The sequence below is a fragment of the Pyxicephalus adspersus genome, chromosome 2 (assembly GCF_032062135.1).
Source record: "Pyxicephalus adspersus chromosome 2, UCB_Pads_2.0, whole genome shotgun sequence".
NCBI classification, from domain to species: domain Eukaryota; kingdom Metazoa; phylum Chordata; class Amphibia; order Anura; family Pyxicephalidae; genus Pyxicephalus; species Pyxicephalus adspersus.
In genome coordinates, this window is record NC_092859.1 from 3,404,847 (window position 1) to 3,430,473 (window position 25,627).

The 25,627-nt window shown below is 39.1% G+C and overlaps 3 protein-coding genes across 3 annotated transcripts; 2 read left to right on the forward strand and 1 right to left on the reverse strand.

Moving 5' to 3' along the window:
• Positions 1-585: 585 nt before the first annotated feature.
• On the reverse strand, positions 586-1,518 carry LOC140322109 (olfactory receptor 5AP2-like). Its single transcript, XM_072398736.1, has one exon. The coding sequence runs from the start codon at positions 1,516-1,518 to the stop codon at positions 586-588; it is 933 nt and encodes a 310-aa protein (XP_072254837.1).
• Positions 1,519-12,348: 10,830 nt separating this feature from the next.
• Positions 12,349-13,308, forward strand: LOC140322115 (olfactory receptor 5AR1-like). The gene has a single exon (XM_072398740.1). The coding sequence runs from the start codon at positions 12,349-12,351 to the stop codon at positions 13,306-13,308; it is 960 nt and encodes a 319-aa protein (XP_072254841.1).
• Positions 13,309-23,902: 10,594 nt separating this feature from the next.
• Positions 23,903-24,835, forward strand: LOC140322117 (olfactory receptor 5AR1-like). The gene has a single exon (XM_072398742.1). It carries the CDS (start codon positions 23,903-23,905, stop codon positions 24,833-24,835), a length of 933 nt encoding a protein of 310 aa, XP_072254843.1.
• Positions 24,836-25,627: the final 792 nt, after the last annotated feature.

Genomic DNA, 25,627 nt, shown 5'->3' on the forward strand with positions numbered 1-25,627 from the left:
TTGCATTATTGCATGATAACTAAGATACCATTTCTATTGTTTTTGACTGTTCTGAATTACTATGTGCTCAACATATGACATGTTGGTCTGTATTCAACCTTTCTTTTTGCTACTTTTCACCTTTACATTTGATACTTTGTTATTAGTTTTTGTAAATTTTACCCCAATTCTGTTACCTTTCCATTCAAATACAATAAATCTCATCTAATTCTCCATCATACAATTTTTTTGTAGTTGTTGTATATAAAAGACTGTATCTCAGCTCTCAAAATCATGATTTTGGGGGGATCTTTACTTTAAGGCTCTCCAAAGCTCTCCAAGGCTGGAGAGGATACACTGGTCCAAAATTAAAAACATTTGCTATCAAATAGCTAATGACTAGGAAATCCATACCAACTTTGCTAGATCACCTAGTTTCACTGATGAAATTGTTTCCTCTCCAGCCTTGAAGAGCTTTAATAAATCAGGGCCTAAATGTTTGGAAGAACTCTGTTTCATTTATTACTTTAAAATGCATCTTGGACTAGGTAAGACAACATTGGATCAGTATCACAAATCTCAAAGAATCAATATCACACTAAATTGTTAATGATGATCTTTCTGCACCAATCTTATAATAACCTTTTTTACCTCTTGGTTCCTCAAACTGTAAATAAGAGGATTTAGCATTGGAGTCACCACTGTGTAGAAGACAGAGGCCACCATTTCTTGCTTCTTAAGGGAGCTGCTGGATGGAGGTAAGTAAGTTAGGTAAACGGTAACATAAAAAATGGTAGCACACATGAGATGAGAGGAGCAGGTGCTAAATGCCTTTTTCCTTCCAGCGGCAGAGGTTATCCGTACGATAGAAGAAACGATGAGCGTGTAGGAAACCAGGATGGTGGTCAGTGAACTCAGGCTACAAAGACACACAAAGAAAAGGGTGACGATATTGCAGATATGGGTGTCAGAACAAGACAATCTGATCAATGGAGGAATGTCGCAGTAGAAATGGTCTATGAGGTTGGATTCACAGAATTCCAGACTGAATAGACTGCTGGTCTGTGCAACTGACTGGAGAAATCCAACAGAGAACGTAAAGAGGACAAGAAAAAGACATTTCTTCTTTGTCATTATTAGGATATAGTGGAGAGGGTGGCAGATGGCAACATATCGGTCGTACGCCATGATGGAGAGGACGAAGACCTCGGTACCCACCAGTGCAGCAAAGAAGTAGAACTGAAGGGCGCATCCAATAAATGTAATTGATTTTTTATTAGATAGAAGGTCAGCCAACATTTTAGGAGTAATGACTGAAGAGTAGAAGAGGTCCACTATAGACAGGTAGCTCAAGAAGAAGTACATTGGAGTGTGAAGGCTGGACGAGAAATAAACCATGGCCATCATGCCAACATTTCCATATACAGTCACCATGTAAACCAATAAAAAGAACATGAAGAGGAATGGGGCAAGTTCTTTATCATCTGATAGACCAGAAAACTCAAACACAGTAACTTGTGTCTTGTTTTTGAGAATCATGAGTGTTTTTTGTTCTGAAACAATGAAGATAAAACTCATTTATAATCCTATTGATTTATTCTATAGTATACATGAGGATTACACATTAGCTATAAAGATTACACTAGAAAAAAGATGTCTTACAGTAATCAGAAATTTCTTACCAAAAATAATTTATAGTTAAAGGGTAAAGGCTTGCAACAGCCTTTATTACTCTAATGGGTTCCACCCCAACACATTGACCATTACTATGATTTTCTGCCTCACATGCCAGTAGGAATCATAAGGTGATCCTAAGAGGGCAATGTCATTATCTTCCAGTGTCAAAGCTTGATAACCTAGCCTGGAAAGAACAATCTGAATGCTCTGTATGCCTGTACTTTATACCTGGTCAAAGATTTATGGTAATCTAGGTTAGACATTTGAATGGCTTAGCTATCAAAGGTTAAATATTACTTTGTCCTTTTATTGTATTCTAAATTGTCAAATAGTGAATTGAATTATAAAGCAATATAAAAGTGATAAATTGGTTCTTGAAAATGTCTTATTGCAAGTTAATTGTTTAACCAAGGTTTAGCTCGCACCCCTTTAGTTGTATCTGGGCCCAGAGAGGGGTTAGGTGCCACCGTGCCACCATTGCCCCACATTCCCCTGCACTTTGATTACCAGCTCACAACAGGCATATTGTGCTTGGCCATGATGGAAGCTGAATGACTTTGATTGACCAGGTTAGCTGGATATATCCCTGCCCCTGGTGAACAAAATGGGAAATAGGGCTGGCAGCTAGAGGAAGCTATGGCCATCATAAGAGAGAGGGGAGAGGGAGGGTGACACAGCTGGAGGTAATACAGCCTTACATATATACTACCTGATATGAGGGATCCAAAACTAACTTAAGTAAATGAGTGTTTTATTTATAGTGTGTTAGTGTGTGTAGCTGTGTAACTAATATAGTGAGGGACACCACAGGACCGGGGACAGGGGAATGGCAACCCTTGATGCAGCAGTTTGGGCAATTGTCAATTCTCCTTAGTCACATTTTTTTTACTAATGGTCCCATTCAAAGTTTTGTTGAAAGCTTTACTAATTTCTAGTTACACCCTGTTTTTATAAAGCCCAACCTTATACCAGAGGCCTAAATGACTACCTGAAAACTATCATTTTGGTCATGTGTAAAGTGAAGAACCAACTCAGTGAAAAAAGGAAAGAAAAAGAAGCCGATGACCAGCAATTGGTTGGATGAATGCGGTCATCCAACCAGAAAGTATAAAAGTGCCATAACACAGACTAAAGACAGGAAACATATTATTATGGAGAAACACTGTGATAAGATCTTCATGGGTTATTATAAACTTGACAGCAAATAATACTAAAAATAATACTAAAATAATACTCTATCCAAAAAAATCTAACAAAAAAAAGGCAAACATATGATATCTCCCTATACGTCTAGGGTAAATGCTCATTTTTGTCTTGGGGAACAATAAAAAGTCTTTTTTCCTACCTCTATCCTCCAAATTTCTTCTTCTGAAGCCTCTTTTCATCAGCATTATGTCCAATGGTCACAGCCCTCTTACATCATTACGTACAGTAAGGCACCAAGGGCCCACGTATAACTCTGAGTATAGAGGGGAAGAGAAGAGCTCAAGATGCTGGGAGAACGAGAGATAAGTAAAAATACTTTTTAGTGTTCCCAAAAATGAGCATTCAACAGTGGGAGACCCACTGCAAGTGTAGTTGTGTCATCACCTTAGAGTTAGGCTTAAAGGGTCTTCGTAAAGGCATAATTAAAACAAGCTACCTTGTTATCACTGCATGATACTACAGTATATGGTAGGGTAAGAAATAAATAATTTTTAGGAAATGTTTAGAAATGCTTGGAAATCTACATACAATGATTGTTAGCTGAATTCTAGGTGATTTCCATTGCAGATTTTAAACCCTGGGACCTACCCCTGCAAAGACATGAGTGCCAGCCACTGAGCCAACCATGCTGCCATTTGCTTTATTAGGAAAAAAATTGTTTCTGATCTGCTAATTTGGACTCTAATATCTTTTTTTTTAACAAGTTTAATAAAGTGTAATTTAGTATAAAAGAAAAAAATTGAGTCCCCAATTTCAGAAAGAAGATTATAAAAAAAAAGATGTTATATATAATAGAATAGAATAGAATTTAAAATAGAAAATAGAATTTTATTGTGCAGCTATAACTGAAGTACCTGTAGAAGCAGACAGAGGCTGCAGGACATTGGAAAAACTGAGATGAGTTAAAGAATACCAAAAAATAAAAGCTGTATTTAAAGACCATTGTATGATACACAGTGAGCAAAGTAAATGGTATACAAGCCTGCTTTAATTAGGGTGATACAAAAATGTATTCAATGTAACCAGCAGATAAAATTACTAAATATTTAAGAATTTTAGCAACATGGATTTAATAAGAATTTTGTTTTCTAAGATTGGAAACTATGGCCTAAATATTTATCTTTATATGTAAATTATTTCCCCCACCTACTAGATTGTAAGTTCTTCGGGGCAGGGTCCTCTCCTCCTGTATCACTGTCTGTATTTGTCTGTCATTTACAATCCCTATTTAATGTACAGCGCTGCGTAATATGTTGGCGCTATATAAATCCTGTTTAATAATAATAATTATATCCAAGGTGTTTGAAGTGGTGTAATTTTGGATCATTTTTGGAATCAAGACAAAGCCCACAATGATGAAATATTGGAGTCTCAGCATTAAAAAAAACGTATTTGGAGATGTTGTTTAGCATTTGGATATAATTCTGGAGCAAGCTAAATTTGCAAGGATCAAAAACAAACAATGGTAACTAAGACAGGAGACTTTTTGGCCTAAAAAATGAATCAACGCACATTTCATATATTAATTTTGGGTTTGGATAAGAAAGTAAAATAAAGCCTGTAAAAAAAATGTTATTTCTATTCAAGATAAATAGGCTTTGCACTAGAAATCAGCACATCTCAGTTCTAAAGAATAAAAAGAATGAGTCTTATATAGTATACACAGATCCCAAAGAGTATAATTCTGTACCCTAAAGTATAGCTAACCAGTGACTACACGGACCCCAGGGGTACTTCTGATCTCCCGATTCCTAAAATAATACAACAGCTTCTTAAAGTCTAAAGCTGTGTACTGTATCTATGTACAATATATATATATATATATATATATATAAACACACACAAACACATTTTTTACATACTGTAAAGTCTAGGGATTAGCTCAGACCGCAGCCAGCATGCTCCCGACCCTTTATTGGGGTAATTAACAAAATGGCTTCTTTTCACCAACCCAGGGGATATAAACAAAAAAGAAAATGGCTTACTTCAGCCCAGTTGGGTAATTGTCCATAGTCCATCAGAACATCTCCACGATAAGGATCCAAGACAAGTGTCTCGTGAGGGTCCAGTCCCCATTCTGGGGTTCCCACAGTTAATAGATCAAACGAAATCAAATCAGCATTAACAGCTTCCCCTTTAACAGCAACACCACCTCTTAGTGTGATTTCCCACCAAGCTTGTTTGCAGGCTACTTCCCACAATACTACTCCTCCCTCTTGCACATCGGAGCCTTTATGGAATTCCCCCCTTCCTGCAACTCCTGGTGTGTGACTCCTTTCCCAACACACTAGGTTAAAGGAAAAATGTACCTTCCATCCAAGATCCCCCCATGTGCCTCAACTGGGAGGAGGTGGAGGCACTTTGAACACCGAGGCAATGTATTCTAGAAAGGACATCCATGTTCTGGTGTGCCTTTCCAGGTCGGTGTTCCACCATGAAGTTAAATTCCCGTTGAGAGAGAAACCACCTTGTTACTCATGCACTGGCTGTCCTATTTCTCCTCGTCCAAGCTAGAGGAGCGTGGTCAGAAATCAATCTGAATTTTCTCTCTAAAAGGTAATAGAGAGTCTAGTGCCCACTTGATCACCAGGCGCTCCCGCTCTACTACCACATAATTTTTTTCAGCCCCTGTCAGTTTCCTGCTCAGAAAAACTAAGGGATGATCCTCTCCATTATTAACCTGGAACAGAATCGTCCCCAATCCTACGTCCGAAGCATCAGTTTGAACCACAAATTCTTCAAATTCTTCAATTACATTTAATCATTACTGACTTGCGGTCTTTGGTCAGATCAGAAAGGGGGGCTGCTATGGTTGAAAAATTGGGAACGATCCCTAAAAAGGCTTGGACTTGTTTCTTGGTGTGGGGGTGCAGCCAGTTCTGAAATGCTTCCACCTTGTTCACCTGAGGTTTCAACAATCCCCTACCCACAATGTATCCTCAAAACCTTTGCTTCCTCAAAACCAACTGCACATTTTTTTGGGGTTCACTGTGAACCCCCCCTTTTCCAGACTATCCAGCACCGCCTGGGCCTTCAGCAGGTGAGTCTCTCAGTCAGCTGAAAATTACGATATCATCAGGATAGACCGATGCATATGCGTGATAGGGGTGTAACAGCTTGTCCATGACCAGTTGGAATGTGGCCAAATGGCATCCTTTTATAGTGGAAATGTCCGCCCGGCGTGGATAAAGCAGTTTTCTCCCGGGCCTCTTTGGCCAAGGGTATCTGCCAAATACCCCCGGGTCAAATCCAGCATGGTGATAAAGCGCGATGGGCCTAATCTCTCTAATAACTCATCTAACCTGGGGCATAGGTTACCATCAAACCTTGATATCTCATTTAACTTCTAGAAGTCATTGCAAAATCACAGTTTTCTGGTTGGTATAACTTATAGTTTACTTTGCTAACATTTTCACCACCTCAAAAGCCCCCTGCCACCTGGCCAGGAATTAACTTTCCACCATGGGCATCAACACCCAGTCACCCACTTGTAATTGTCTTAGCCTGGCCTCTATTGTACATTCAGCTTTGGGTGTCTTGGGCACTCAGGAGATGTTCCTTGACCAAGGGCATGATCGTGGCAATCCGTTCCTGTAACTGGGAAACAAACTCCACTACACTCTGATGGGAACTGTTCTCGTTTTCTAATGTTTCCTTCACCAGATCGAGGAATCCCCTAGGCCACCACCCGTATACCAATTCAAACGGGGAAAATCCTGTGGAAGCCTGGGGAACTTCTCGAATAGCGAAGAGAACGGCTGGGAGTAGACAGTCCAACTTTTTCCCATCTTTTTGTACCATTCTTTTCAACATTAATTTTAGTGTTTTACTGAACCTCTCTACCAGGCCATGTAACAGAGGTTAGCAAATGTTTAATGTTAAATAGCTTGCATACATACACCATTACCTTAGACATAAAGGGAGTACCCTAGTCTGTGAGGATTACCTGGAGGAAACGTGTCTGGTTGAAGATGTTGAACAATACCCGAGCGATAGCCTTAGACGAGATCTTTCTTGAAGGAATCACTTCTGGATAGTGAGTTGCATAATCTAGAATCACTAGGATGTATTGATGCCTCTCAAAGAAAATTTCAATTATAGGTAATGGCACCAAGGGGTTACAGAAATGTGCCATTGGCGCTGTTAGCTGGCATGTTGGGCAGGAAGAGTAAAACCGTTTAACTTCTTCCTTAATTCCTGGACAGAAGAAACGGTCATTGATAAGAGCTTCCATTTTTCAGCCCCCAGGTGACCCCATAATACCTCATTATACGCCATCTCCAGAATTATCCTCCTAATCTGCTGGGGTACCAGGAACTGTTCAACCCTCTGCTCACGGATTCTGGTAACCCGGTACAGTAAGTACCTGGTAACCCCCATCATCTCCAGCCAAAACCTGGAATGGGAACACCGCCCCCTCACCTCAGAGGACTGGCAAGGCACGGGATCAGTATTAACCCCCAACTTTTCTTTTAGGGAAATTTCTCTATCAACATTTCCCACCTGGTGGGGCTGTACCGAAACCTTTCCCTGCACAGTGATAGAGAGAGCATCCTCTGCCAACTTATTAGGCAGATTTTTTCTGTCCCTCCCCTCACAAGTCTCAAAACAAAGGAAAATCTCGCCCCAATATCACCTCACATATCAGGTTTCTTACCACCCCCACGCGGTGAACAACCGACCCCAGCTCGTGCTGATCTGAACTGGCACGGTTGGGTCTTAGTATCACCATGTATGCACATTACACGAGGTGGTTATGAGAGGTTTTCCCCCAGATGTAACCTCGCAAACCACTTTAGCATGTACTAGAGTCACCATGCTACCTGAGTCCAACAGGGCTTTGGTTCACCTGCACCCTGCATTCGAAACTGTCCGGGCCTGTCTCGGGACTAGCAGTACACACTCCTTGAGTGTAGAAGAACCTCAATATAAAAATGTTTTGAGGACAAATTTTCCTAATTCATTAAAATAGTTTCACATATGCCCCTGGGTTTTGTCAGTCACCATGAGATTTTAATGGGTTTATGGAAGTTACACATATTAAAAACACAACAATAAAACTGTTAGCACTGCAGGTCGTGCCGGCACCGCTGCTCCTAATCGCAGGCACGGACCCCGGGTCCTATCTTTCAGGTAACCCACTACCTATGTTCCATGCCTGTGTTTCCTTCCTGCTGGAGACTTGCTCTGGTGTTTGAGCTGGCGTAGGTGTGTCTCCTAATCTATGAGGTAACACATACACACCCTCTGTTTTCTACAGCCTATGGCTGGTTTCCTGCAAGTATTTAAAGGCACCTCCTACTACAGGAAGTTGCCTGAGCAATCTCTGGTTTACCCTGTGTAACTCTCAGTGCTAAGGTGTTTTCTCTGTTTTGCTTTGCTGTGTACCGGACTTTGCTTACGTTTTTGGACTCTACCTGTTTGCTGCCTGACCCTGACCTCGGATTACATTTTTGGACTTTGCCTGTTTGCTGCCTGACCCTGACCTCGGATTACATTTTTGGACTTTGCCTGTTTGCTGCCTGACCCTGACCTCGGATTACATTTTTGGACTTTGCCTGTTTGCTGCCTGACCCTGACCTCGGATTACATTTTTGGACTTTGCCTGATTGCCGCCTGACCTGATCTTGGATCCTTGTTTCTGGACTTCTTGGCCACGCAAGCCCCTCGGTGCTTGCACCGGGTATCCTGACTCCTGTGGTCAGCTGCCACTGGCCTGGGGATTGCTCTGGAGTGGCACTTGGCAGCTACCCCGCAGCCCAAGCCTATCCTCACCATCAGAGGCTCTAGCGAAGACCTGGTAGCGGCTTAGTCACGCCCCTCCGGAGCATACCCAGTCCGTGGCACAGTAGGTCCACACCCGCTTGCATAACAAAAACCAAGAATGATATTCAACAAATTTGGTCTGTTGTTTTGTGGGTAGGTTTTAGTAAGTGGGTAGGTAAGTTAGACACGTTTCTCGGATCTAGGTCCGCTTCATCAGGAATAAATCAAATCTACAATTATAGATAAAATTTATACAAATATACCATAACAGTCCTGGTTTTGTGTTTATAATTTATCAGTCACTTACTTCTACCACTACACTTTTTCCTCCGTTAGGGCAAACAGACCAAAGGAGCCAAACCCCTTTCCGATGTAAACTTATACATCGATACATTGGATCACCCGGAGAATTTCTCACTATTCGATCGAATAGCTGTCAAATCAAATAGTGAGCTATTCAACCAACACTATTATTTTCTCTAAATAAACACAATATTGAACTACCACTAAACCCTCTTCTTTTTTGAGGTTCTCACTCATGTCAGTGAATATCACTTTTGTTTCTTGAACCCAGACAAGGGATTGGCAACAAAATCTTTAGTGTCTTGGGGGTTTTTTGAATGAGGGAGGAAACCAGAGTACCTGGAGGAAACCCATGCAAATACGGAAAGAACATGCAAACTTCATGCAGGTGGGCTCTTTGCTGAGATTCAAATCTGTTACCCAGCACTGCAAAGGCCAGAGTGCTAGTTACTGAGCCACTGTGCAACCTACGAGCTTTGTAAAGTACATTCAACATTGTCTGCATTACATAAATATTAATAAAGTTATATTAATCATTTGTCCACAATGTTCAACTTCAACCAAGAGTTGTCCCCTGCAGTACTTTTCCACCACTAGATGTCCTCATTGCTTCATGCAGGTCTCATTGCTTTATTTTTATGATCCTCGTATTTGATAAGGATACTTGGACAAGTACCATATGCACCATCTTTTTTCTAGTTGTATACTGATCAGAATTATTCCACTTTTCATATATATATTTTTTAAGCTATTGAGCTCTGTTGAGCAGATACACAGCTAGACGTATGAAGAGTAAACTACAGCCCCACCTGCTGGCTAGATATTGAAATTAACGATGCTCAATATAACTAACAATACTTTGCCTAGAAATAAAATAAAAAGCCTGAAGCTGCTACCACCACTGCCATTGTCACTTAGGATAGAAGCCACACAAAAAGAGGGGCACATAAAAATGGACATGGTAATATGTAAAGCTTCCAGCCAAAAAATTGGGCCCTTCTGTAAGTGTTTTGTCTTGTCATCAAAATATAAGGACCATCCATGAAGCAGTCACATGACTGGGTGATTTCTCTGCCTACTCACAGCAAAAAGAACAATAAAAAGAAAGAGGTAGAAGAGGAGGGGTAATTTCTGACATATATATTTAATTATTATCAGAAAACATTAAATGTTAGAGCGATAAGCCAACTTAACTAGGTAAGAGGTTACAAATGTGCTGTACACATCAAGGATGATCCTATTAGATATTAGGAGTCAATTTCAATTACTAGACAGAGTTTTCCAATAGAAAACAGTGCATCAAAATTAGAACACATAGGTGAGAAGAAGGGTCTCAGGTCCTCTGGGTTACCTCTGGGGATAATGAGAGCCAACAAGCAACTACCGGTATACCATAGATATTTATAACATATTGGCTCTGATTTATTAAAGCTCTCCAAGACTGGAGAGGAAACATTTTCATCAGTGAAGCTGGGTGATCCAGCAAACCTGGAATGGATCTGGTACAGAATTGAAACGATTTGCTAACAAATAGCAAATGACTTTAAATTATTCCAGGTTTGCTGGATTACCCAGTTTTACTGATAAGAGTGTATCCTCACCTTCTTTGGAGCTTTATTACATCAGGGCCAATGACTTTTTCTGCCTAGTGAACATCTGTCACAATAGGAAATGAATATGTAAGAAACAAATTGTATCAGCGAACTGAAAAGAGAATAATTTTTACATAGAGCCCAATTTGTAAACAAAGAAGTGTACAATTTTTCAATCACCATATCTACTGGTAAATTTCAATATATTAGATGTGTGGTCTTGGAACCAGATACACATTATTCATTAAAATATAGTAATATAAAAACATTTTTCTTTATTTTTTATTTATTCCCTAAAATAAATCATCTACTATTTTTTTAAGATGTATTTTTATAAAAATCCCTGGGGCAAGGGTGAGATGTTCGCCTGGATAATTGAGTTGTCTATAAAACCAGCTCCAGACATAAAAAACAATGGTGCATGGAGCCTTAGCATCACACAATTATATCACACAGAGGTAAGAGAATAAAAATGAAATGCTTCTGTTCTTTATCATATTTAAAAATACATGATTGGGTCTACATCTAAGTATCAACGAGTAGCATTTAAATTGGCTTTAAATCCTTTTAGTAAATAATCAATAAAATCCTAATATTTATGTCAATCCATTAACAATACCAAAACATAAGTGAACAATGATCAACTGTATTCATTAAATAAAAGTTGCAACCTGCTTAAAATATTTCATCCAAATTAGAAGGACTTGAGATATGCTCTGCTAGCTTTCGATTCAATTGATGATGAAAGTTTTTAAAGACTGGGTAATTTTAGTCCATAATCTCTACGCATTTCGCAGTCTTATTTCACTGCTTTTTCAAGACAAGGAAGTCATTTTGCATAACACAAAAACATTGCACATATATTTGTAAACTTACTTGTAGCAGGTTATACAACAAAATCAATGAATTGGGTTCAGAAGTTGGAAGCCAACAAGGACCACCCAAGCAAAGGAAAAGACGGGAGCAATGGGGACATGAAACCAGCCTCATCGGGAATTCCGTCAGGTAAGTATTATAAACGGAATTATGTATATAACATAAACATAAAGTCCAAACATTCTTTAACCTCACCACCTAAATTAGTTTATGTTAGTTTTAGTTTACTTTTAGGAATTTGTAGATTACAGTGTATTATATGGAAAAAAATGGCAAAAGGTGAAACTAAATGAAGAATAAGTATACAGACCCAGTATGGTCAAAAGTATGTAAAGAGGAGAGGGTAAAAAAATATAAAAAATGAAGGTGACAGGCAGTGATGTATTTAAGAAGAAGTTAAAAATAAATTGGGCATGGAGAAAATATAGAAAGCTTGGACATGTTTTTCAAATACAGAACAGGGGCCTATATAATATACCCACAAAGGTACCATGAATGACAAATTACTCTGTTAAATTATTGTTGAAATTTTTCTTTATTTTCCTTTGCTGGTAACACCTTAAAATTTTACTATCCATTACTTTTTTGTCCTGGAACAAATAGAGAAGATGTGTCCCATTAAGGGGAACAAAGATAACTGTGAAAGTTTAACAGGGCTTCTAAACTGACACCATCATAGTAACAAGTAAAAAATGTTATGTCCGCATTTCCATTGGCCGATGCTGTTGTATTTAAAGGTTTATACATTTTTCATTTTTTATGATGATGATAATGATGCAATGGTTTCTATCCTACATGACATCCTACGATCCAACAATGATGTCCTCCTATTTCTAAATATAATATTTTGCAAAAATGAAATAATCTAAAAACATCTTCTTTAGGGTACCAGTTGGTATAATCTTTGGATATTCTGTTGGCATTACCAAATATTAAGAGCAAAAACACCATGAACTTCAAGAACAAGACTCAAGTAACTATATTCAAGCTTTCAAGTTTATCTGAGGATGAACTGCTCACCCCTTTCCTATTCATGTTCTTTTTTATGGTTTACATGGTGAGCATATTTGGAAATGTTGGTATGATGACCATTGTTCATATCGCACCCAGTTTCCACACTCCGATGTACTTCTTCTTGAGCTTTCTGTCTATGGTGGACCTCTTCTACTCTTCAGTCATTACACCTAAAATGTTGTCTGATCTCCTTTCAGAGAGGAAATTAATCACATTTATTGGTTGTGCCCTTCAGTTCTACTTCTTCTGTGCACTGGTAAGTTCGGAGCTCTTTGTCCTCTCGGATATGGCGTATGATCGATATGTTGCTATCTGTCACCCTCTCCACTACATCTCAGTAATGACGAAGAAGAAATGTCTTGGTCTTCTCATCCTCTCGTTCTTTGTTGGCTTTACACAGTCAGCTGCACAGACCAGCAGTCTTTTCAGTCTTGATTACTGTCAAGCTAACCTCATAGACCATTTCTACTGTGATATCCATCCACTGATTCGACTTTCTTGTTCTGAAACTCACACCTGCACCATTGTCACTATTTTTTTTGTGTGTTTTTGTTGCCTAAGTTCAATGATGATCATCCTGACTTCCTACGTCCTCATTATTTCCTCTATTTTAAAGATAAACTCTGCATCCGGCAGGAGGAAAGCATTTAGCACCTGTTCCTCGCATGTTATGTGTGTTACCATCTTCTATGTTTCCGTTTATTGCACTTATCTTCATCCAACTTCTAGTAACCTCAAAGAACAGGAAAAGGTGTCTTCTGCATTTTTCACAATGGTGACTCCAATGCTGAATCCTCTTATCTACAGCCTGAGGAACCAAGAGGTGAAAAAGGCCATCAAAGGACTACTTCAGAAAAAAAAACAATTAACACATCAGTATACTAATCCAGTTTAAAAGCAGATAGGTTAAGAGATGATTGATGGAAATCTGTGTTGAGAGAGATATTGGGGCCCTCATTATTGATAGCTTCATTTGCAAAAACTATCTAACTGCCATGCTGATAGAATGGATTCAATATTTTCTAACTCAACCAGATCGAAAGGTCCTTATACAACAAGTGCAGAGATGTCAAACTCAACCCATTTGACAATGCAAGTGCTAATCATGCAGCCTAATTTCAACTAATTCATGATATGTTTAGATTAAATATACTATATATTCTTCAGAAAACGGTAAAGCAAACCTGTACTAATGTGATAACCCAAGTATTGCAGAAACACAAAGGCTTATGATGGTACCCAGCTAATTCTAGACCCCTCATATCTGGATTGAGGGCGAAAGCTTGACCAACAGTTCAATGTCAAGGGCTGATAAGATAGGTGAAAGCAGACAATCGTGCGTTTGCATTGATATGCATCAAGCATTGTGGTTACTATAGATGTGATATCACTTCCCCTACCAGATCTTTCCCCTGACTGATTCATCCTTTTTGATGGCACTTGATATCCAGTCTTTAATACCATGTTGTCACCATATCTAAACTGTTTCTTAGAGAGACAGGGTTTCAACATTTCTGCAATACTTTATTATCGTTCTAAATTTTTTGGCACATCCAAGGGCACTAGACAGGGTTGTCCACTTTAACCTTCGATTTGTCCTGGACATTGAACCATTGGCCAAGTATTCCACATAAATCCAGATATTAGGGGTCTAGAATTGTCCAGATACCATAAGCTTTTGCTTGTCCGCCATTCTTCTGTTATGCATTCTTATTGTATCACTCCCAAAACTCCTAAAGGGGCTAGATTCATTGGTCCTGATTTATCAAAGTTCTCCAAGGCTGGAGAGAATACACTTTCACCAGTGAAGCTGGGTGATCCAGCAAACCTGGGATGGATCTAGTCCATAATTGAAAACATTTCCTAACAAATAGCTAATGACTTTTAGGAAATCCATTCCAGGTTTTCTGTTTCACCCACCTTCATTGATGAAAGTGTATTCTCTCCAGCCTTGGAGAACTTTAATAAATCAGGGCCATTAAGTCATCTCTTTGGCCTTTTTATTTATCCTTAACCAGGCCCTGAATGTCAATTTACTAGGGACTTTAGTTTGTCAACATAAGCAATCCTTTCCTTTCCGAAGGGAGCTCCTCAAGATGCTGTATCTGGGGGTCATTATTACTGCCTCGTATGACACTCTTTTTAAAGCTATTAAGCTAAAGAAACTATTCCTCCATAATTCCGTAAGCACGTTCACTTCTAGGGTCCTGGAAAAGGTACGAGATTTCTTGGGTAGGACTCATAGCTAAATTCCAAGGAACTGTACACTTTTCATTTTCTCCCAATATTTTTACAGCCATGCACTAATAATATTATTAATATTATTATTATTATTATTATTATTATTAATATTAATAAACAGGATTTATATAGCGCCAACATATTACACAGCGCTGTACAATAAAAAGGGGTTGCAAATGACAGACTAATACGGACAATGATACAGGAGGAGAGGACCCTGCCCCGAAGAGCTTACAATCTAGTAGGTGGGGGAATTTACACACAATAGGAGGGGGATATGTAGTGGTGGCAAGCAGTGAGGGTTTAAGAGACAGGGGAAGATGGGTAGGCAAGTTTGAAAACTGGGTTTTGAGTGCTCTTTTAAATGAGCAGAAAGTAAGAGCCAGCGAAATAGGAAGAGGAAGATCATTCCAGAGAGTTGGGGCAGCTCTGGAGAAGTCTTGTATCCTTGTGTGTGATGAGGTATACTTAGCACCACACTCTTCCACCTAAAAAGGAAGACTGGGGGCTTTCAGTCCTTGATATCCACAGATATAAGTTGGCCCAATCGTCAGCATTTTGCATCACCACAGATACCCCACAATGGGTTGTAATTGAAGTTTTGGAAGTTTACACCCTTCCAGTTGATGGGGTGCTTTGGGTGCTATCCTCGGGCCATAAACATACTACCAACCCAATAATTTTACATAGCCTTCGGATCACCATAAGTTTTTGATTGGGCCTTATGTCCCCACATGTTCCCTGATTCCCATTCTACTTTCACATCTTTCCTCCTGGATTTTAAAAACCCCTTGGCTTTTAATAGTGGAACATAAGATCCCTAGAACATGACTATGACATGATGGGCCTTCAGGGCCCGAGATCATTTGAATCCATGACAAATTTTTCAATGCAGAAATATTTTTTCATTTTGTGTCCTAATGGACTAAAAGTGCCCAAAATGAACTGTCTCATGCCCCCTTTGAATATCTATGTGATAGCTACTCAATTGCAAAGGGGTCTGTTTCTGAATCTTATAGATGGCTGACTTCTGGTACTTTTCCTAGTGCTCCTTCCTAGGTGTCCCCTTTGGAGAGATACCTGTAGTCAACTCTTGATTCTGACACAGACCAAAGTATGGGAATCTAATATGGGAATCAAAGTATAGGAACTAAATGCTCATCCAATGCAAATGCTGTTAAAGTTACCTATAACCTGCTGATGTGGTGGTATTTGGATGCATAGCTGCATTCTACAAATTTGTCCCTACTGCTTTCTATATTTGTTATTGGGGCTATCAAGAGCCTTTCTTTCATATTTGGTAAAAGTACTCCTAATTCTGTGAATTCTGGTCCGCAGTGTACTAGTATATACCATCTTTGATAGACCCATTGTCAAGGACACTAAGCAAGCCCTTCCTAATATCCATCCAGCAGCCTGTAGCCTGTATCAATGTTACTATTATCCATGTTACTTCAGTTCATTGTGGAAAACCGCAATACCCACAAGTGAGGTGTAAAATGACGTTGTGATTTGGTACGTGGTGAAAAAAGAAAAATTGTATTTATGATTCTATAGAGATGTTTCCTAAAATTTGAGGGCCCTGGCTTTGGCACTACAAGACCTTGAACATTGACCAAACTTTCTCCATAGTTTAGGAGATCTGAGAGGTGCAGTCCCCAGACATTATAGCTTACTAATTTTTACTATGCCTAGTGCTTCCCCACCCCTACCGCGCCTGGGTTACCCCCTCCCCCCCTATTTATGAGGTGTTATTTTTTATTGTAAACTTTAGTGCTATAACTTTTTTATCTTTTTTTTTTTACGTTGTTTAATAAAAATGTATTGAAAATAAATAAGACTATATATAGGGAGTGTTTCCTTTAAGTCATGAATGAGTGGAACCCCCCACAAAAGTAACTGAACCTTTGATATCTACCTGAAAAGTTGTTACATCTGGAAACTTTGCCCTTTACACCTGTGTCAGACAGAAATACCAAAGGTAGCACCAGTAGCCTAAAACCTAATAGTAGCCTTAGGTGAATAGTATTGAAGCAGTCTTTAGGTAGGGTATCTGGACTGGAATTGGGCATTTTCTACACACTGAAAGATTCAAGACTTTGATGTGAATAGGTAAACCTGAGATTAAAGCTCCACACCACAAACTTAGAGTCAAGATACAAAAACCAGCAACACTGCAAATACATGGTCAGATTATGACGATAGACTATCATTGAAGAACATTGGTGATCCAGCAAACCTGGAATGGATCTCAACCAACCTAATCCTTTACCATTTACCAACATATAGCAAATGATCTTGAGGAAATCCATTCCAGCTTTTGTGGATCATCCAGGTTTTCCCATGATAGTCTATCTATCTTTAATAAATCAGGCCAAATGAGTCCAGTTGGCTAGACGTTGCTATCTATGTTTGTTTCCCCATTTACAAGCAATTCAACAGAAATCACTTGGGCTGGTAGAAACTATAAACGATCACTTCCAACAGGCCACATAATCAGGGTCAGCCTAAAGTTTTGTACAGATATTTGATAACAATCACCCGTAGTCCTGCTGTTCTCGGGAGAAAATGTGATATGTGTACAGCATTCCCCCGACATTTTATACCAATCTGGCATGGTGGATTGATGAATCCCCAATTGGGAATGGCCAATGTGTATTTCTATGGTGAAAAGTTTGTCCTCCCCTGTGTGATGCTGTGTGTACAGTGTTCAGTCATTCACCTGTTATTAAAAAACGATCATCAATGATGATTGAAAACCATCTGACAATTATCAGACATATGTACGAGGCTCGAATGTCCAGACCTAATGTATCAGCTGTCATGTAAGGTTTTCATCCAATCCTCATATCAAATCATTCGTTTGCATTGCACCAAAGCCATGACGAGAAGTTCTTCCTATCACGGAGAAAAGAAATTAGCAGCAGCTTAGTGTTCATAGTTAATAACTGCAGTATGGTAATATACCTGAGGTTCTGCAAGAAATACACATAGATGGTAAGACCTGTAGTGTGCAAGTCAACCCCTCCAACTTTAAAATATATAGTTACATCGTTAGTCAGGTTGAAAAAAGACATAGGTCCATCAAGTTCAACCACTATGGAGATGAACATATCCCAGATATAAAACCCTATGGACATAGTTGATCCAGAGGAAGGCAAAAAAAATCCCTGGTACAATTTGTTTCAACAGGGGAAAAAAATTCCTTCCTGATTCCATGGGGCAATCAGATGTTCCTTAGATCAACAGTCTCTGTGATCTTTACTTTCAATCCTTAATCCCCAGTTATATTCTGTGTTTCTAGAAATCATCCAGCTTTTTCCTAAAGCAATCTATAGAACTTGCTGAAACTACTTCCTGAGGGAGCCGATTCCACATTTATACAGACCTTACAGTGAAGAATCCCTTCCTTATCCGGAGATTAAACTTCTTTTTCTTCAGACACAAAGAGTGCCCCCTTGTGCTTTGTAACATTCTTGTGAATAGTTTGGAAGATAGTTCTCTATATGGACCATTTATATATTTATACAGGGTGATCATATCCCCCCTTATACGTCTCTTCTCAAGGGAGAATAGATTCAGTTCAGCTAATCTCTCCTCATAGCTGAGCTCCTCCATTCCTTTTATTAGTTTAGTTGCCCTTCTCTGCACTCTCTCCAATCCCACAATGTCCTTTTTGTGAACTGGTGCCCAAAACTGGACTGCATATTCCAGATGTGGTGTGACCAATGCTTTGTACAGGATTATGTCTCCCTCTCTGCAGTCTATTCCTCTTTTATTACAAGAAAGTACTTTACTAGCTTTAGATATTGCAGCTTGGCATTGCATGCTGTTATTAAGTCTATGATCTACCAGAACCCCCAGATCCGTCTCCATTTCTGACGCCCCCAAATGTATTCCCCCTAGACAGTATGAAGCATGCATGTCATGATTATTGTCTGGTCCAAGGAAGTGTGCAGAGGTCACAGAAGATATCTAAATTTTGACAAGATTAACATTTACTTTTAGCATTTATCAAACAGATATAACAAAATAACAGCCAATAACAGGTATAGTAAGACTCAGCCACCATATGATAACAATCACCATTGTCCAGTGGCCTACTATACCTGTCAATGCAGTAATGATAATAATGTCAGATGGAGACAGATTGCTCAAATTCCAATTTCCAGTCTAAGGTCAGAATTACCTCCGATCAGAACTATCCATAATCCAATATTTGACCCTACTAAATCTAGGAATTAATCACCTCCTGGTCATGAAAGGGTCAGCCAATAACAATAACAAACATCTTCCAATGAATATCTTTCACAGATATACCTCTTAGATTGTAAGCTCTTCGGGGCAGGGTCCTCTCCTCTTCCCGTGTCACTGTCTATATCCGTCTGTCATTTGCAACCCCTATTTACTTTCCTGGCAGTATGGTTCATTTAGTATTAATAATTATCAAAGTGGTACATTTGACATTTAAGATACTACCTATTTTAAATTTTCCTGCCCCACAACGCACGCCGCCAGCACGCACACATGTCACATGCCTGCCCTGCATACCCCGGCCTTGCGTCTCCAACATTCACACGCCTATGCGAGGCCAGGGGACAGGGATGCCAAGCATCGCCAACGGGAGGCAGATGCCGGGCTGGAATCGTTGGAGGATGCCGCAGGTTAGTGAGGACCAGGTAACTCGAGTGTAGCTTTTTGTAATAAAATTTAACCCTGAGCCACACAAAGGAGCGTGTCGGGAAATTCAAATTATTTTGTATTGGATTCAATACAAAACAACTGTATTGAGTCCAGTTCAAAGTAATCATTTTATATATATATATATATATATATATATAATGTATGCTACTGTACAGTTATATTACAGGTTTCAGTATTTTTTTATTTATTTATGCACCCTTGTTTTAACAGATTTTTTGTGTTTTTTATTTAAAGTTTAATTATTAAATTTATTTAATTTATCAAATATTGGGCATGTTTTGGTGAGGTATGCCCAGGAATTATAGGCCTACAATGTAAAATAAATTTTCATGAAAGACAATGTACCGCTTTTATGCATTTAAATCCAAACAGAAAAGAACCGCCCAGGAGGTTAATACAGATTATAGAAATAGGCCACAACATGGCAACATAGAAGGGTAAATTTACTCTTATTGTGATATCTAATTTGCAAAATATTACCTATTTACTGTATATTGCAATTACTAATTATTATTTTTGATCTTGGAATTAGATATACTTTATGTAATAAAATGAAATATTTTACTAATATTTTTTTATTTTTTTCATAATCTAAAATAAATCACCTACTGGTCCTATTTATTTTTATGAAGCTCCCTGGGGAATGTAGGATATGATCACCGAGATAATTGAGTTGTCTATAAAAACAGCTCTAAATACACAGAAATAAAATCGTGCATGGGCCTGAGCGTAAAACAATTATATATCACAGAGGTAAGAGACAAAAAATCAAAATGCTTCTGCACATTAGTATATTTGAATATATGAGATTGTTGGAAATGGGAACACCAGGTGGTAAAATGAATGGCCAAAATGAAGATATAATTTGCTATGCTTGTATATGACACATCAATCGCCAACAATACTACCAAAGGAAAAAAACAATGATGTTAGTAGAAAATAATAGCATTAGGAAAGTTGTTTTTTTTTTTTTTTTACAAAAAATGCTCATTTGACCCTTGGAGGAAAAATTACAGAAGAAAATGATTCTGAAAAAGGTTTATTTACCATGCATGTATGGCTGATGTGAACTTTAATGGATGTCATTGTTTGTTTTTTTGTTGTTGTTTTTTAACTTTTTGTTTTATTATTTCCTATCACAGACTGCTGTAATGTACCCTGCTCATTTAAAAAGATTATACATGAATTGGGATGTTACAAAAACATGCTAAAGCTTAGATGAGATTGTTGTTATTGAGTCTACATTTAGGTATTACAGATCCACAGATGGCAGGAATTTTATTTGGTTTGAAATCCTAGAGAATAAAATCATTAAAACTCAAATATAAATATATCAATCAGTACAAAAAGATACATATATATATAGCGATGATCAACTGTATTTACTATATAAAAGTTGCAATCTGCTCACAAAAATATTTTCACCAAATTGGAAGGACTTGGGATATGCCATGCTGGTTTTGAATCAATTGATGGTGAAAATATTTAAAGGCAGTATAGCCTGGTTAGTCCATAACCTTGGCTCCACACATTTCACAGTTTTATTTCACAGTTTTATTTCTCCAAGAGGTGGATAATATTTTGCATAACACAACATACACATATTTGTAAACTTACATGTAGCAGGTTATAAAATAAAAAAGTTGTTGTAAGTGGGTCCCGAAGGCAGGGGTCAGCAAGATCTATCCAAATAAATCAGGTAAGAAGAGGAATGAGAAGAATAATGGAAAATAATGTCAGGTAAGTTATATACAAGTGGCCAAGTATACAGCATGAAAATAAAGCCCAAAACTTCTTTTACTTCCCCACCTAAAAAAGATTGAGCAAAATGTTTTAGGAATTTATACATTGAAGTGTATTATACAGAAAAGCCATGAAGGTGAAGAATAAGTTTTATGAAATGCCCAATCCCATGGCATAACAGTTTCACACCCTGTTTACACTCTGTTGTCCAGTATTGTCACTTGCAGCAGCAAGAACAAGGAAAAAGCAGCATCTTCTGCTTCCCTTTAGCCAGTGCAGGGGCCCCCCGAGGCCAAGCGGGAGCTTACTCCTTAGGAGCTTCAAAGACAGGATCCTGTTCCTGCTGTGGAGGCTCCACAATTCCAAGATTCCTCTGCCAGCCACTCTCATTTGGCACTGAATCTCAGAGAATGGGTCTGGTCATTTCCATTTTCCAAGGGGATTCTTAGACATGGGCCTTCAACTTGCCCCAGGGAGACTGAGTCCTATTCTTGATGGAGAAAGCTATGGGAGTTCTGTATGCAGACCCATCCTGGTTTCAACCGCTAAGTCAAAGTTTCTTCAGCAGGGTCACAGACTTGTAGGGGAATGCTTTGAGTCTATCTGATGCCATTAAGGATATTTTTGTCACCCTTTGCCAAATGTTTTGGATCCAATTGGGCAAAAGGATTGACCACAGTGTTCATGGAATCTGCATGGAAAGTTTTTCTTCACCTAGTGCACCTTCCAGACCACTCAGCCCCTCTAAGTCTAGCCCACTTCCTTCTCTGAGTCATTGCAGTTGGCTGCAAGCTGTCAGCCACAGGGGGGACGTTGAGGGGACGTTTCAAGGGCTCGGTTTTTATTGTGGAGGATCTGGTTATTTACTGTGATCCTGTACTTAGAAGAATTCAGTGTCTAGGTAAGGCCCTTAAAACCCACCTAGGAAAACCGGTTTTTGATCTGAAATCTGATGTTTCCTATTACTTCTTGGAATTTCAGTTGTTGAATTACTTGAGCCATTATGTGTATTGCCTATAGATGATTCTCCTTTGCAGCAGGGAAAACCAACATCCACAACTCCTGGGGTTTTGTTTAAGGTAGGTTCTGCCCATGTTTAATATTAACATTTTTTTTAGGCAAAACATTCCTTCATCCCCCGTAATTTTGAGTCTGCCATAATAATCGATCAATGGGATAATGGAGTAATTGATTGGGAATCTGGCAGATTGTTGGATGGGGAAATGCATGTGTTAGTAAATGCTTGACAAACTCTTTGCCTCACCATGTTGGGAGTGAAATTGAGAATGATAAAGCAGATGCCTTGTAACTTTCCCAAATCAAGCTCTCGTTCTCATTCATTCTATCCTGAATCCATCACCCCTAGTAACTGTGTGGATAGGGAATTGTCTACTAATCAACTATCATCTGACCTTAGCACCCCACCATTCAGAACATCCTCCAAGAAAACCCTCAGGTCACTTGTATATGCCATTGTCTCTGCTTCTGCAGGTCCTGCAACAGTTCCATGAAAATAAGTACCCTGAACACCCAGGTAAAAGATGACTCTGGCACTAGTGGCATGTCATGTTTGATGATCCTCTTCTCCTGATAATAATCAACCCTATGTAGAAGCTTGAATAGTATGTGCTTGTAGTAAAACCCCTCTCACAGCTCCAGCTGGAATCTTCCAGCCACTGTCTATTCCGTAGAAACCCTGGTCTCAAGTTCAGCAAAATTTAAAGCAGACTTCTGGGCATCAGACAAGGGTTTAAAGTAATATGCCTAATAAACCTCAGGCGTAGCAACCTAGAGGCACATCCTCAGGAGTGGGGTAAAATTAGCAGACTCTTATCCGACACCCCAGTATTACATCCAGTTTATTCTGTGTGTCAGCAGCAAGGGGAACAAAGAAATAGCAGCATCCCCTGCTACCCTTTAAGAGGTGCAACTAGCCTACCAAGGCTGAGCAGGGGCTTATTAAGGTGAAGGTTAAGAGTTAGATTGGGGGATTGATGGCCTTTCCTCAGGAGGGGGAGATGTTTATCTGTCTGAAAAGCCCCGGGAGGACCAACCTTTGCCTGTGACCCCAACTATGCTTTGTCTCCACCCTTGGATACTTAATTTTGTGGACTGATTTCTGGATCTGTTTCCTGGACTTTCCTCTGCTGGATTCTCCTGTACAGCATTATCTGTGGACTCCTGGTCCCCTGTCAGTACTTCTCCAGACACCATCCTTTGCCCACGGAAGTCCTGGGGGAAACCATGTGCTGGACAATGCAACTTGGGGAGTTACCAGAAGTGAAGAATGTGGCCTTAGTTTGAAGGACTGGCATCCAGTGATCACTGGCACTGGACCAGGGCCTTACAAAAGTTATATAGGCTGAACTGTCAATGATCAGAAGGGCAGGATAAGAAATTCTTGGAAAGACCAATATGGTCAATGGTATGTCAAAATGGCAAAGAAGATAAGGTAAGAATAGAAAAGATGGGAAATATGGGAAATAGGCAGGCTGTCTTTCTAGCTGAAGAGGACAAGTGGAAATGGATTAAGCCCAGCATAAATGGAGAATGGTGTGGGTATGAGTATCTAAGTTTTGGGGGGGGGGGTTTGACACACTTTAATAATTACAAATATTCCACTAAAACATTCCACTAATAATATGTGTACATTTACAAAATGCAATTAGGTAGAAAATAAATTAAACTAAAAATACTTATTATATTATACCATTTATTTTAGGGGACCAATTGGTATACTTTTTGGATTTATTGTCAGCATACTCAAATATTTATTTTAACCATTTAGGAGCAAAAACGCCATGAACTTCAAGAACAAGACTCAAGTGACCATATTCAAGTTTTCTGGTTTATCTGAGGATGAACTGCTTACCCCATTCCTATTCATGTTCTTTTTTCTGGTCTACATGGTGAGCATATTTGGAAACATTGGTATGATGACCATGGTCCATATCTCACCCAGTCTCCACACTCCGATGTACTTCTTCTTGAGCTTTCTGTCTATGGTGGACCTCTTCTATTCTTCAGTCACTACTCCTAAAACATTGTCTGATCTCCTTTCAGAGAGGAAATTAATCACATTTATTGGTTGTGCCCTCCAGTTTTTCTTCTTCTGTGCACTGGTAAGTTCCGAGATCTTTGTCCTCTCCATCATGGCCTACGATCGATATGTAGCTATCTGTCAGCCTCTCCACTACATCTCAGTAATGACGAAGAAGAAATGTCTTTGTCTTCTCATCCTCTCGTTTTCTGTTGGCTTTTCACAATCAGCTGCACAGACCAGCAGTCTTTTCAGTCTTGATTACTGTGAATCCAACCTCATAGACCATTTCTACTGCGACATCTATCCACTTATTCGACTTTCTTGTTCTGAAACCCTCACCTGCACCATTGTCGCCCTTTTCTTTGTGTGTTTGTGTAGCTTAGTTTCAATGACGACCATCCTGATTTCTTACATCCTCATGATTACATCCATCTTAGGGATAAATTCTGCAGCTGGCAGGAGGAAAGCGTTTAGCACATGTTCCTCACATCTTACGTGTGTTGTCATCTTCTATGTTTCTGTTTTTTGCACTTATTTTCATCCAACCTCCAGTAACCTCGAAGACTTGGAAAAAGTGTCTTCGGCATTCTACACAATGGTGACTCCAATGTTGAATCCTCTTATTTACAGCCTGAGGAACCAAGAGGTGAAAAAGGCCAGCATAAGACTGCTTCAGAAAAAAAACAATTAACACATATGGCATCAGGATACCAATCCAATTGAAAGGACATTAGGTTAAGTGATGGTTAATAGAAACTACCTGTTGAGAGAGACATTGGTTGCTCCTTTTGCTAATGCTACCTGCTGCACTAATAGAATGGCTTCAATATTTTCTAACTTCACCAAAAGTAAAAAAAAAGTAACATTTGACGAGTTCAGAAATGTCAAAGTCAACCCTTATAGGACAATGTGATACTCATTCAGTTTAATTGCAACTAATTCATGATATGTTTAAATAGAATATACTATAAATTCTTCTGAAAATGTTAAAGAAAACCTGTACATTGCACAGATGTGAACAAAGAAATAGCTTGTTTCACAGTGTAACAAATGCTTCTACATTGGGCCTGGTTTATTAAAGCTCTCCAAGCCTGGAGCAGATAGACTTTAATGAGAGAACCTTGGTCATTCAGCAAACCTAGGATAGATTTGGTCCAGGACTGAACATTTTTGCCAACAAATAGCAAATGATTTATAACAAATTTATTCTAAGATAGTTTTCCCATTTTGAGTCTGGAGGAAAACTCAGTTAGACCCTTGCTATTTATTGCTGTATTGCAGTAGGGGTTCATTTAAAGTCAGAATTGTGGAATTGTGGGGTTTCTTTTACTTTTGCTTCAACTACTAGTTGTTGCAGGGATAGGTAAAGTCTTATAGGAGACTATGGTACACTAAACTATGTAGCTACCGAGGGCTCTGGAGTTTGATATGACTGATTTTTACACCACCTACCATCCATACCAACCATCCACCTACCATCCAT